The following is a 13,407-nucleotide window of genomic DNA, read 5'->3' as shown; positions in this document are numbered from 1 at the left end:
CTTCAGTCATGGAAAAATTGAGTTTCCATCCAAGTGAAATTCGGGTGAATATTCCAAACGGAGAAATGGCCACACTCACAAGATAAACAGCATTTGCGTATCTAGAAAAATCATTTTTCGCTCAACAAACTCACTGAAATTAGATCAACAACGCAATGTATGCAAACAAAAATGCTCATGAACATTTATTGCTCGTACGGATTTCAGCTGTAAGCCATTTTCAACGATTGACGCAATCAAGTAAAGATTGTTGAAAGCAAATGCTCGGGCGCCAAAGCATTGGCACGGACAAAAAAACGTCGACGTAAAGCATTTGTAAATACTTCCGCTGCATCTTGAATTGAAAACGGAAATGTGTTGAAATTTATATGAAGCGACGCCAAGGCAATTTCTCTTGTATGTTTATTTTTCGTTCGTACGCATTGTTTTCCTCGCGATTGAATATTGAGAGCGGTGAAAGTAAAATACAAAGTACGGCAAACAAAATGGCGCGTGTATGTTATTGATCCGAGCACTTGATTGCTCCAATAGTATATGCAAACTGGAACGAGAAGTGGAAATTCGAAGCAAAAAACAAACACATTGTTTGCGATAAAGTGTTGTTATCTGTAGTTCAAGTGCTTAGACAATTCATTTGCGCGCATCAGATACACTTTGCATCGATAAACAAATACAGCAATTGTTCGTGAGCAATTTGTTGTTGCGCATCGGCGATTCTCGCTTCGCAAATTCACTTCGCCATATTGGCTTTAAAATTCATTTACTTATTTATGACGTTTGGCAGGAATAAACACACAGTTTCAGCGCAGCCGAACGGAACGTCGGCTGTTGGCATAGTAAAAACGCGTTGTGAAATTTCTTTGTTTGTGCCCGAGAATTATTCACAATATAATAACCTCAATTACTCTGTCTCATAAATTATGGTTAATTGCAGTCGATTAACACTTCTCATGCTCGTTTGCACCGCCCAAGCAAGATCAGTACAAAACGTGCCACGAATCGACAAAAGGTTCCCGCAATTGAGACGATGGTGATTAAACAACCATTTATCAAAGCGCTTCCATTCGCTTCTGCTTGAATACGTGTTCATTATCGGTATCGTATAATAATAATCCAAATTCGTCATCAATTTTCCGAATGAACGAAACATTTAAACATTCATCGAAATAAATGCAAACGATGTTCATGGATGAACATAGCATAACAACGGAATATAATCGAGTTGCGAATAAAATCCTCGCCTCGCACGAAATGATTGATGAAACATTTGTAGCACAAATGAAATGAAATTCGGTCATCAATGTTAAATATTGAGGAAATTTCTTGGTAAATATGACAGTGACTGTCCCATTTCAAAATGATTTATCAACGCAGAAGCTGTGTCAAACATCAAGTGAAAAGAAGAACAAAAAGGGATTGTTTCCATTCTTTCGATGCAATTGATTCGTTTCAATCAACTGTAAAAGTATTAATCGCCGAACAAACTCGTGCCCGTAATTAAACATATAAATACATGCGAGGCATACACAATGCCACCGTCTCGACGTTTCAAATTTTATTTGTCGTTGAAAGAAACCGATGCCAACGGAGAGAAAAGCAAAATAAATAAGTAGAGACGAGAAGAGAATGGAAAGCGAATAAATCAACAATAAATTCTGCGTCGTGGATTCTTGTTTTCTCTTCGATGGCATGTGGAAAATTGGTATGGTTGGTTGTCGTATTTCTGACTTCGTGTCTCAATCGGATGATATTGGCTTTGCCTTTCTCCTGTTTGTTTATTATTTGCTTCAGCGAATATGCTCCTATTACAATTTCAACTCGAATGATTTATTTAATTCATTTGATTGTTAGTGTGTTCGAAGGCAATCCGGATCGTTTCGCATTTTCTTTGTTTGGAATTCATCGGCAGCATATTTATCCCGTAGATAGCAAAAATGAAAGTGAAGGGATCACAGTAAAAATTTATTTGGAAAAATACCAACGATACACGCGATATCAAATATTCACTTCATGACAGTAAAGATAAGATGAGCTCCGCGAAAGCCTGTATGGCAGTTATATCAGTCTGGATTCAAAAATGAAATAACAAGCCAATACCGAAGAAAGAAAATTCGAGATAAAATGAAGCGCAACAATTTTTATTAATGAAAAAATGACTTGATTTTCGACTTGAAAATGCTTGATTAGTTTTTAAATTGCAACTGTATGCGTGTTGATGTCATCAGCCTGATGAAAAATACATATTTACCGTTTAGCAAAATGCTTGAGTTAGAAAAATGAATAAGCTATCGTTTCGAATATCGTTTTCATCTTTGTTTTTTTTTTTCCTTTTTTGAATTGCCGCCACTTAGAAGCTTATTTCGTGTGACGAAATGCGGCATGATGCGAATTATTTCTCGACGTCATTTGATGGAATCACGCATTTTTCACTCAAATATCTCAAGAAAATGCATATACTCACTTACACGATATCTCTCATTTCATGCCAAAGTGCGAACAAACACAATAACTGCCTATCGTCTTACATCAATAACGTAGTTACCTGTCGTACTGCTTGCTCGTGTCGGTTTGTTCAAACCGCAGCCAGCCGCTTATATTGGACGATGCGAACTCATTTGCATTTATATCGTCGAAATAACTTTTTGCTACACAGCAAATATTTACCGCTGCTATGAAATAATAGTATTTGACATTTTGATGGAGGAGACAAATTGATCCATTTTCGAAATTTCATAGCGGTTTACCGTTTATATTTCACAAACACTGAACGTCACATTATTTGATGTAATTCAAACAGTTTGCAATGATATCCACTAAGGTCAACACAAATTGATGAGAGCTGTATATATGCTTTTTATAGTTGAGGTTGGAAACATTTCGATTTATTTGATGTGATCCAATTTATTGTGTGTGCTTTTTCTCTCTCTCTCTCTCTCTCTCTCTCTCTTTCTCTATCCGCAAGGCATTACATTATGATCGTTGCAATCTAATTAAGAGTTCCAGTGAGTAAAGATTACAAATCGACTCCGGAGAAACATCTATTTGGCGCAACACAGTGAAATCTATGGCATTGTATTTATTTGGTTGTTGTTGTGTTTTCCATCAAGAATTGTAGTCGTATTTCGCCTCAAAGCATCCTTAATGAGGTCGATGTGTTCAGAAATATTTTGTTGACTCTTGTTTTCGATGCATTATGTTTGTTCCTGTTCTGTCTCTGGGGAAGTTTTCCAATAGAAGCAGCTTTGATATTACATTTTTCATTCTTTCTTTGTTCGTACCACTGTGAATTCACATCAGGAGACGGCGCGTAGAAAGCCTTTTCGCCACACATCGACTTGATAAAATGCCATTTCTTTCTCATTGGATTTCATATTTGTTCAAAGCAAGCGGATCTCAGGTGGATGCTTGATTCGGAATTGACGTCATTCTCGATGAATTTCCGAAAATATGAATGAAAAAAAAACTTCATTTTTCATTTGTTTGCTCACATTGAAGCGAATTCATGTTGTTACCTGACAAAGACTTATTTTTGAAGCGAAGAAAATCGGTGGCATTTGTTCGAAAAGCCCTCCCGTTGGGACTGTAAAGCCGAAAACTTCATACAGCACAATTTATTTTTTATGACATTGACATTCAGCTAAACTGAAATATGAAATTAAAATCAAATCTTATGATGTTAGTCTATTTACAGAAGTAATTTCCGATGTGCTAAGACCAAAAATTGATATTTATATCTTGTGATACATTTTCATTGGGTGTGTGTGCGTGTGTGGTAAAATTTGAAAATGTCAACGCGGTCTATTATAACGGATGCGCTCACAACCAAGATCATGACATTCGCAATCACACGATAATAATGTTACAACCCGCCGCCAACTCGACAATTGAATTTTTGCTGCTATTCTTAGTTTGCCGCAGTTCGCAGTCTCTCTCTCTCTCTTACCACGTTCGCACATATCATCAATGAAATTTCCCAAGGCATCGTACATTGCAGAATGTACGTTGGTGTATGTGATAAATTTTGATATTTTATATAAATACTTGCACCGTTTGCCAACGCTACCATTTATCGTAATTTATTTATGTGTCTTCTCGAAACAATCTAAATTTCACAACATGATTGTTTTCGCCACACTGACATATCGCCTTCCTCAACCTCTTTATTAATATGAAGCACCAATGTTGCAATTTTCTCTATCAATTTATGTGACAACATGAACATTTTTATTTTCAATCAGAAGAGCGGAACCCCAGCAACCACGACGATGACGATGGAAACAGTTCGAACATGAGATTCCATATATGCGTCCAAGCAAATTATGCGACGATGCTGGTTTTGATCTAGGTTTTGAATCGAATTATGCTGTTTGTCAAAAGCGTTCACCCCGTTGAATATGACGTCATTGCTGAGTATTGCGATTTTAGAAACATAATCAAACCTTTCTACGTTGATAACAAGTGCGTCATTGGAGTTTGTGATGTAGCGATGAAAGAAAATGGTGAATTTTCATTTCGTTTGTTTTTCTATGGGTGGTTTTTTACAGTTAAATTTCTTTGTGTCCATTGCGTCGAGATACACAATTGAATTATGTGTGAGGCGGATGGAGGCGTGAAAATGAATGTGCTTTATCGTTCGATACATCTGCCGAGTAATGCTTAAATTATCGATCATGATTCCGTCCCTTGTGCACAATACACGGGTCTGAATATCTGATAGCAATTGTCATGATTTTAATGGCGGTGCCTTGTGATATGATTGTCGTTTAGAGTGAAGTTGTGTCGGTGTGATAAGTGTCGTTCGCTCGCTTGATTGGCTACAATAACAACAATTCCAAATGACTGATAAGCATCTTATTGAAATGTGCTTACAATTTCTATGAGTGTGCTTTGCGACATGGATTCGAACCATATAGCAGCGAATGTATCAATACCAACAACAACAAAAATCGGTCAAAGCCCAGACTTTAAGAGCATTAACAATGAAATCGAGACATGTCAAATTGCCAGCTCAATTTAAATTGTAATCGTCGACATTTTCAAATAAAATGTAGTAACCATTGTTATTTGTGCTTCGTATGGAAATTTTGATGGTTATTCCATAAAATGCACATTGCGCTAGCGTTAGCGGAAAAAAACTTGTTCAAGTGCAACAAACCATCATCGAAAATGTTGCGCAGTTTTGCCTGATACGCGATAAGACATTCCAGCCGAAGTCAGGTATCATCAGAAATAACAAACATAAATTCATTCAGCATTTCGCACAAAGCGATATAACCTTTTTCCACTCTCTTTTGTACCAAGGTTTATTAACTTTGTTGACTTGGGTCTTATCACTGTGGTAAGCGTATGTATGCGTGTGTGGGTTTGAGTTGATGGATTTATTTCGGATCATCTAATCAATTATTTCGAGTCTTCACAAAAACTTGATAGATACATCGACCATATTTGATAGATTTACATTGTGAAGTGGTAGAATCCACTCGTTCGCATGCCAAACAAAAGCATTTATACTCATTTCATTTTTGTGTTTCCTTATTTCTCCATTCATCTTTCTCTGTATGTTACTCAAACGATGCTTCTCTGTTGGAACAGCCGGAGGTCTTTGATGAAATCGATTTGCTGAATTTATGCTTATGTGAGTGCAGCACGAAAAACCAGAACCACAGCTTTCAGGTAAGCAAAAACATTTACATTATTAGACATTTTGTGTCGATTTGTCTTCCATAGGCTGTGTTTGATGTCGGTTTTTCCTTTCGGGCTATATTTTCTTTCGTGTCATGTTATTCTAACAAACTGAAAAATTACTGCCACCCCAGGCTCTGAATGTTGCAATGAATAACAAAAGAAACCTTTTACTTTTTCATAGGGGAAAGAGCTTTTTGCCGAATTCGATTCACTCGACCAAAAGTTTGCTTTATTCACCAACGGAAATTTCGATTTCAAGATGAGAATGGCAAATACAAATTATTGATGGTTGGCAACCATTGGTTGCTATTCGAAATGTTGTCAATATCTCTTCCAATCCGACTTAGTTGGTTCCAAATACTGTTGATGTCAATCATCGTGAATATCTAAACCGCGTCAGCCGCCCCGAAAAAAAGCTTGCGATCAACAACTAAATAACTAGACTACAGAATGTATAAACTTTATCGATTGGAATGACAATGACATGGCAAAAAAAAAAGTTCGGAAAATCAAAATAGAATATTTGATTTTATTTATATGTAAAAATCAGGCGATAAACGGTTTTTAAATTAAGTGAAATGTCACGAATCGGCAATATGTGTGTGTTCGTACTTTCATGAAAGCGCTTTGCGACGCGCTGCTTTGAGCTGAGTTTTCATGTGTTATATTCATGAAACGAAGCAACAAAATCACTTTTATTTTGAAATAAAGTGTTTTCTCCACCAATAAAACGAACATTTGCATCAGAAGCGCATTGCAGACACCCAGTACCGGCTCGTTTTATTATCGAACATAATCTCATTGGTGCTCTATGAGTGACACGCAACAATAAAAATTCCTTTTGCCTATACATATATAGCCCGAAAGCCGTAACATTCTACTGAATATATATCGAACACACGGAAATGACTTTTCTTCTTCCACAGAGATGACTGAAGCGCACCGAGTGACCGAGCAACGGCCGCACGGACACTGAGTTTGCGTGCTTAAAACATGCTCAGTGCGATATTGCGCTGCAGCACAAACAAACCCACTCCATGAAGAGAGTATAAGCGCACCAACGGAGTGCGCTACACCGCACTCGTACACAACGAAGAAACAATAGAGAGGATATACAAAGAAAGAAACACAAAGAAAAGAATAAGACAATACACACTCAACTCTTTATATGTGTGTATAAACCATAATAGGCAACAGAGTTAGAGTGCGCACACATTTCTTAACAACAAAGTCAGAGTGCGCACATAAACTCATAACGAAGTGAGTGTAAACGCACAGAGCAGAAAACGACTCTCAGTTGAGTTGCTGAATACGCTACTGAGCGTGCGCTTAGTCATCTCTGTTCTTCCATTTTACGAATTGTCATAATTCCAACGCATTCTCGCATTCGTTTACTGCATTGTAACGGAAACATTTCTTCCCATTTGGATCAGAATATTGTTAAGCGCTGTAATTGTGTGTGCAATAAAGTTTATGAACAATTTATTGCTCGTCAATAGTAATAAATTCAGCATGTGTAGAAACGAAGAGAAAGGGAGAAGAGAAATCCAGTGATTTGGTTGTTAAACCAAAAGGCAGAAAATTTCACTACAATGGAATTCAGACCGTAGCTTCTTTCGAAATGCACTGACGTAATTGGAATTCCTATAATTTGCAAGTGATGGCTATAAATAAACTGATACTCAGAATGTGGAAGTGTATCAATTGCCTGCCTCGTTATCGAGAGCTACTTCATGGATATTTACCACTGACATAATATTGCTGCGGAATCAGCTGTACGCTAATTTTCCACATTGATGATGTACTCTTCGTTAAGTCATCGCATTTCATGCCACTCTCTCTCTCTTTCCCTTCACCACGCGCTCTATCAATAATCAACTATGCACAATCAATTAAAATAATGAGCGCTGAGTCGTCATCAAACTTAAGTTCGCAGAAATATGAGCAATGAGCATTGATAACAATGTTTGTTCAACGTATAAAATCAAAATTGATGCGAACGGCGTGTATAAATAGAATGCACGGAGAAAGTTCATGTTTTGCTATTGTTCGATATCGATATCGATTTCATAACATTAATTATTGTGAATGCAGTGTTTTTGCATTGGCCTCGAAATTTTTAGAGGCTAAAAATACGAATTTCATGGGAAATGTTTTCGAAATTTGGCGTAATAAAAAAAAGTGCTAATGAAAATAACCATGAAATCTAGCCTCGAGTCGAATAGCTTAAAATGCAAAAAATGTTTTGATGTGTACAAACTAAGCACTCAAAATATCATAGACAAACACGAATTTCATTTCAATTACAAACTTTTCCGGGTCGATCCATCCATTTCGGTGAAAAAATGGGTCCTAGAAATTATCTAGTTGGTTCTATCTAGATTCATCCCTTTAATTAAATTCGAAAACTTTTTGTCTACTCCCTTTTGCCCCTTTTTCCAAAGGCGAATATATATTCATACATTTATTGTGTTTGACCCAATGGAAAACACTTTTCACAAAGGGAGGAAAATCTTTTTCAAAACTTTTCCATTGAATGTGAAGTCAAGTGAATGGAAAACTTAAATGACTTAGGATGGATTAATTTTAGAATGGCCTTTGGTCGTGCGTAACTTGCTTATGGCTCAGTTGGTTTCATGGTTTGTTGTAAACGAATGAATTTCTTCACCAATGGAATGGGTCTGTTCGTCGGATTGATAAATTAATGGAGACACCAGAATGTATTGCCGTACGGTAAAAACAATACTCATCAGTCTGAGATAGACGCTTAAAGCCATACAGAGTCGTCATTTATTTCTGAATCGAAAAATGTTGGATACAACCCAAACGATCTAACGATCTTCAATGGAGATCGAATTGGTCAACTCAAAGATTTATGGCAAAGAAGAAGAAGAAGAAAAAGAAAAAAAAACTAAGAAAACAAATGTCAAAAAGATATTAAAACTTTCCTTTGATTTCCATGGAATTGAGATAATGGAACATCGTACAATGTGTGAGCTGTATCAATTCATATAATGTATTGGAGGGTAAAAGATTGGGACAGATGCTGCCATATTTATTATTGACAGCTTAACATTTTTCGTATTGGGTACGGGAATTTTTGTTAAGCGCTTGGAAGGTGGACCAAATGGAAAAGTTATAAATCAGATCAGCAACGATGGAAGACTCGACAAATTTAATCATTATAATGAAAAAACAACAACAACAACAACTCAGAGAAAATTTAGCGGAACAATGATTCCGATTTATCGGTATTAAAACCAATCGGAATGATAAATCGGAATAAAGGTTCCGAAATTCCGATTTATCGGTATTCTTCAATGTAAATTACAAGTAATTTGCTACAAGTAAAATCGGAATCATTGTTCCGCTAAATTTTCTCTGAGAACCAAAGACTTCATCAGCATAATGGACTTATTCATTCAATTTAGATGAATTTATCATATTCTTTGTTCGAAACAAACAATTCGACTGATGGATATTCCACAAAATGAAATTGGTTTTGTTAACTTCTACAGATTGAAAATTATCGAGTGTTCTCTTCTGTTTGAATATCATATGCATACACACATATGGGATAGGTATTCGAGACATTATTCATGCAGATCTTTGTTTGGCTTTCATGATGCGCGTTTTCACAGTCGGCTGCATATTGTCTCGTCAGTTGGACAACAAACTTAAGTCGAGGGAATTTACATTGCAATGATGTTGTTGGCATGTGTGCTTTGCTATTCATTAAATTCTACACATGCCATTTTGCCGGCAACATTTTTAATAAAAGATATACGTAGATAAATTTACAACTCAAACACATAGAGGAGAGCGTTGTAGATTTTGTGCATGGCTGCGAATTTTTGGGGTGACAAGGTATATTTGAAGTCATTGTACGAGAGAGAGAGAGAAAGAGAGAGAGCGCAGCATGGAATGTGCGTAGCCGGAGTGTTTGAAGGTAATTAGCAAAATTACGAAATATCGACAGAAAATGGTCATACGAAGGAGACAAAGAGATGGGGTCGTTTAACGACACAGCACCGTGTGTGGTGGAAAGGCAAATAAAAAAAGGTCACTGCGCTCATTTATGCCAAAATAAACACTAGATAAACGCTGCTGATATTGGTACATCAACTCTTTGCATAAGCGACACACAAAACATGTGGATGAGCTTTGAATTTCAATTGTACGGTATTTTAGCGCACAAAATGAACATCCATTCTTTAATGCAGCGACCATGGCAAATGCTATGAAGCGAGAAAATAAAACTGTATTGAAATCATTGGCATATCGCAAATGACACTAAAACATCCAACATAAAAGCCAGAACCAAAACTGAAATATGCACACAGTTTTATTTGCATTCGTACACATGCATAAATTGCTGAAACGAGCGGTGTGAATAAACAAGACTAGCGAATCAAATATTTCTAGTATTTTCGTTCACATATTTTATTTTATGGCAAATTGCAGTTGACGAATGTGAGTTTGGCGGGAGTGAGATGACAACATACAGAAGAGAGAGAAAAAAACGTTGATTCAAAAATAGAACGGACGTGAATTGAAGGTTTTCAATAAAATACGTTGTTGGTTTTCCCGTTTTGCATCGACAGTTCAATGGCGATGGAAATATTCATTCTTGTTTTTTATTTCAATCTTATCGGGAGCCACATTCAATGAATAAATGAAAACGTTCAGAAATGACAAACGATTTGCATCGCTCCGGCTACGCCATGGATTCTATGGAATGATATCCTATTCAGAATTACAAATTGCGTGCAAATATTGCGAATGCCAACATGGGTATATACCATCAACATGTTGACTGTTTTACATCACAATGAAACTAATTAAAATAAAACAAAAGTGGATCAGGTTGGGTAAAATAATGAAAATTCCATGCATAGCAAATATCTGAGTTCGGTTTAAAAGTTAAATTCAATGAGAATGACGAATCAAATGCTTCGCTACCGCCACCACCACCACACCACCGTTTGTGAATGTTTATTGTTTTTCAATCAATGTATTTGGATTAAAATCTTGATAATTTTAGCATTATATTATGGGGTGTTTTGTTTTAGCTTAAGGCGGATATGATTGAAGTAATTTCAATTTAAATTTCGTAATCGAATGTCAATCAAATGCGCAATATGCATGACTGCCGATCCAATAGCTGCGCTCCAATGGAATCCCAATTCGTATATGCATTTAGTTTATCCGTGTGTGTGTGAGAGAAAACCGGATAATTTTCTGTTCGGACATGGATGTCGTTGCCGTAGGTCGGTTTCAAAACTTTGAAATGTATTGAGATTCATTGAATTTGTTGGGGATTTAATGGAAAACGTTGCATAGCTGATGTACTTTTGATGCTAAGCGACTTGTAAACATGTTTGCATCGAAACAACATCCAACATATCGATTCATTTGCGCCGTATTCGGATTTATTGGTTTCATTTTCATGTGGAAGAAGATTTTAAACAAGAGAGAATCTCCGCAGCATTTCAAATATACTTTGGTTTTGTTTTCACTGGAAAGTTTTTTTTCTTCTTTGCTTTGATCCCAATTCCACGAATTCGGTCGAAAAGATTAGTCCACTGTTTTTGCCCAATGGAAAATGTGAAAGAAAAATCTGCGTTAAAAATTGTGTCTGCTCTTCATCGGACAATCATCACTGGGTGTACGTACCGAGAATCGTGGCGATGATGTACATAGATTATTTAATTATGGTTGTCGATGCCGTAATTTGATTTTGTGCGGTTTTCGTTGCCACTTCGGCTTAATGTCATGTTAATGGTTAAAACCATTTCAAAGTTGAATGAATGGTTGCATGACATTTTGTCATGCTTAAGCCTTCTCTCCGATGCCATACAATTTGGTGCTTGTAATTCAATTATTCAAAACAGCAAATTCGCCTCGAGTACTCAGCCTTTTAACTACGTTGTAAACCAATGGACGCTCACACAGTACGAGCCCACAGTCAAGACGGAAGTTTTGGTTTGAATTGCGTCACACTTTCGGCTTTATTTTTGATGTTATTTTTGATAAATTATACTTCTGAGTCAATCAAATTGTAAACAAGAGCATAAGTCTTTGAGCGATGAGATTATAAAATTGTATGAAACGTTTGTGCCAACACCAGAGCTGGCCAAATACTCATTAAAATTGAAATCAACAATAAAGTTTCCTGCTTTTCATAATTTAATTACCACTCGCCATGAATTTCAAACGATGCGAATTACCACGTCAAACGCATACAATTCAGTGAGATGAAAAAAACATATCTTTGATTGCGTTCGTTGAGCACATTTAATTACAGGATAAGAGGAAACACATTGCCCAAGAGCTTAAATTGTTGCCATACATGTATCATGGATTTATAGATTGTAACAAAATGTATTTCATTTTTCAAGTTCAATATCGATTCTATCAGATTGTGTAATTCCGTTTGCAGCGCGTCAATTGGATTTCATTTGATACAAATGAATCTCTGCGTTTTTGTATGGTGGTGACACACACTGTGTGTTTACATGCGAAACGATACAGGATAAAATAAAATCAATACTGGACTTTGATGCTAATAAACGCGGAATGTTATCGTTGATTGTTGCGTTCCATTCAATTGAAATGTGAATTGAATGCCACAGGGATTTGCTGCCTGCATTCGGCGTTTGAATGTGCAAGTATTTATGGAATCATTTGAAAATGTGGCTGGATTATGCGGCTGCAAAACAGCAAAATAATTATTTTCCGAAGAAATTGTTCACACAAATTCCTTGAATTGTTTATGATGTAATGAAAGAGAGAGAGAGAGAGAGAGAGGGAGAGAGAGAGAGAGAGAGAGAGAGAGAGAGGATGAAGCCTATTATTTGCGGTTTATTTCCCAGATATTTTCTACCACAAAATATTCCCATAAATAATTTCAATTATGCTTCAACGCAGCAGAATTTCCATAATCGTAGAATTTGCCATGGGAAAAAATGTGATAAAATGGGTATCTTTTTCAACTTGCTTGTAATTATTACCATATAAAAATATGTCTAAAATAATTTTACGCAAGTTTGTATAAAATCGCGTGGAGCACGCTGCTACATTGTCTGACGTTTTGATATGTTATAGTGTGAATAATTAATTTTTTTTGGGTAAGTCCTTATCGCAGCATCAATTAATAAAGAGTGCATAAGTTGGTCGTGTTATGTCTGCTGGGCTGGCATTCATTCATTTGACATTGACCTGGCGAACAATATTTAGCACACACTGACAATGCTGCATATACATTACAGTCACCGTATACAAAATTGTCAATTGAATATTCCAATTAGATTACAAGCTTGAACTAGCATTTGGACGCAATTTATGGGCACGTGCAAAATAGCATTTTGTGCCGCACGACGTGTGTGATTGTCATCAAAACTAATAGCCAGGATTTCATGGACGTAGCCAGGATTTCATTAAGGTTGGGCAGAAAAGAAATTTTTATTTGAAATCGAGGACATTGCTTTCGTGAAAATTTTTGACGAGCAAAAAAGGTCATCAATTCTGAAAAATTGAAATCATGAGTTCACTTGAAGCAAATCGCTTCAATTTAGTCACTCAATTCTCGGCAATTCAAGTTCTATACCAAGTATTTCGGCAACAACACTCGCTTCATCCAAAATATTTTGCATAATTTTGTCTGCTTCTTCGCGGTGTAACGAAATAAGAATTCTTTTCTATTTACCGCACACTGAAATA

At 36.4% G+C, this 13,407-nt stretch overlaps 1 protein-coding gene across 3 annotated transcripts in view; it reads left to right on the top strand.

The window, feature by feature from the left end:
- Positions 1–13,407, top strand: part of LOC129566205 (diacylglycerol kinase eta) — a 105,748-nt gene that overhangs the window by 53,105 nt on the left and 39,236 nt on the right. For all 3 annotated transcript variants that reach the window (XM_055441949.1, XM_055441939.1, XM_055441960.1), the window contains one exon: positions 5,593–5,673. In XM_055441949.1, coding sequence (XP_055297924.1) covers positions 5,593–5,673 — 81 coding nt within the window. The remainder of the gene's footprint in view (positions 1–5,592; positions 5,674–13,407) is intronic.

This window comes from Sitodiplosis mosellana, unplaced genomic scaffold (genome assembly GCF_009176505.1).
Source record: "Sitodiplosis mosellana isolate CC-2019 unplaced genomic scaffold, AAFC_SMos_1.0 Smas_scaffold_1, whole genome shotgun sequence".
Classification (NCBI taxonomy): Eukaryota; Metazoa; Arthropoda; class Insecta; order Diptera; family Cecidomyiidae; genus Sitodiplosis; species Sitodiplosis mosellana.
Note: the sequence above shows the minus strand (reverse complement) of the source record. Positions and strands in the feature narration are given on the sequence as shown.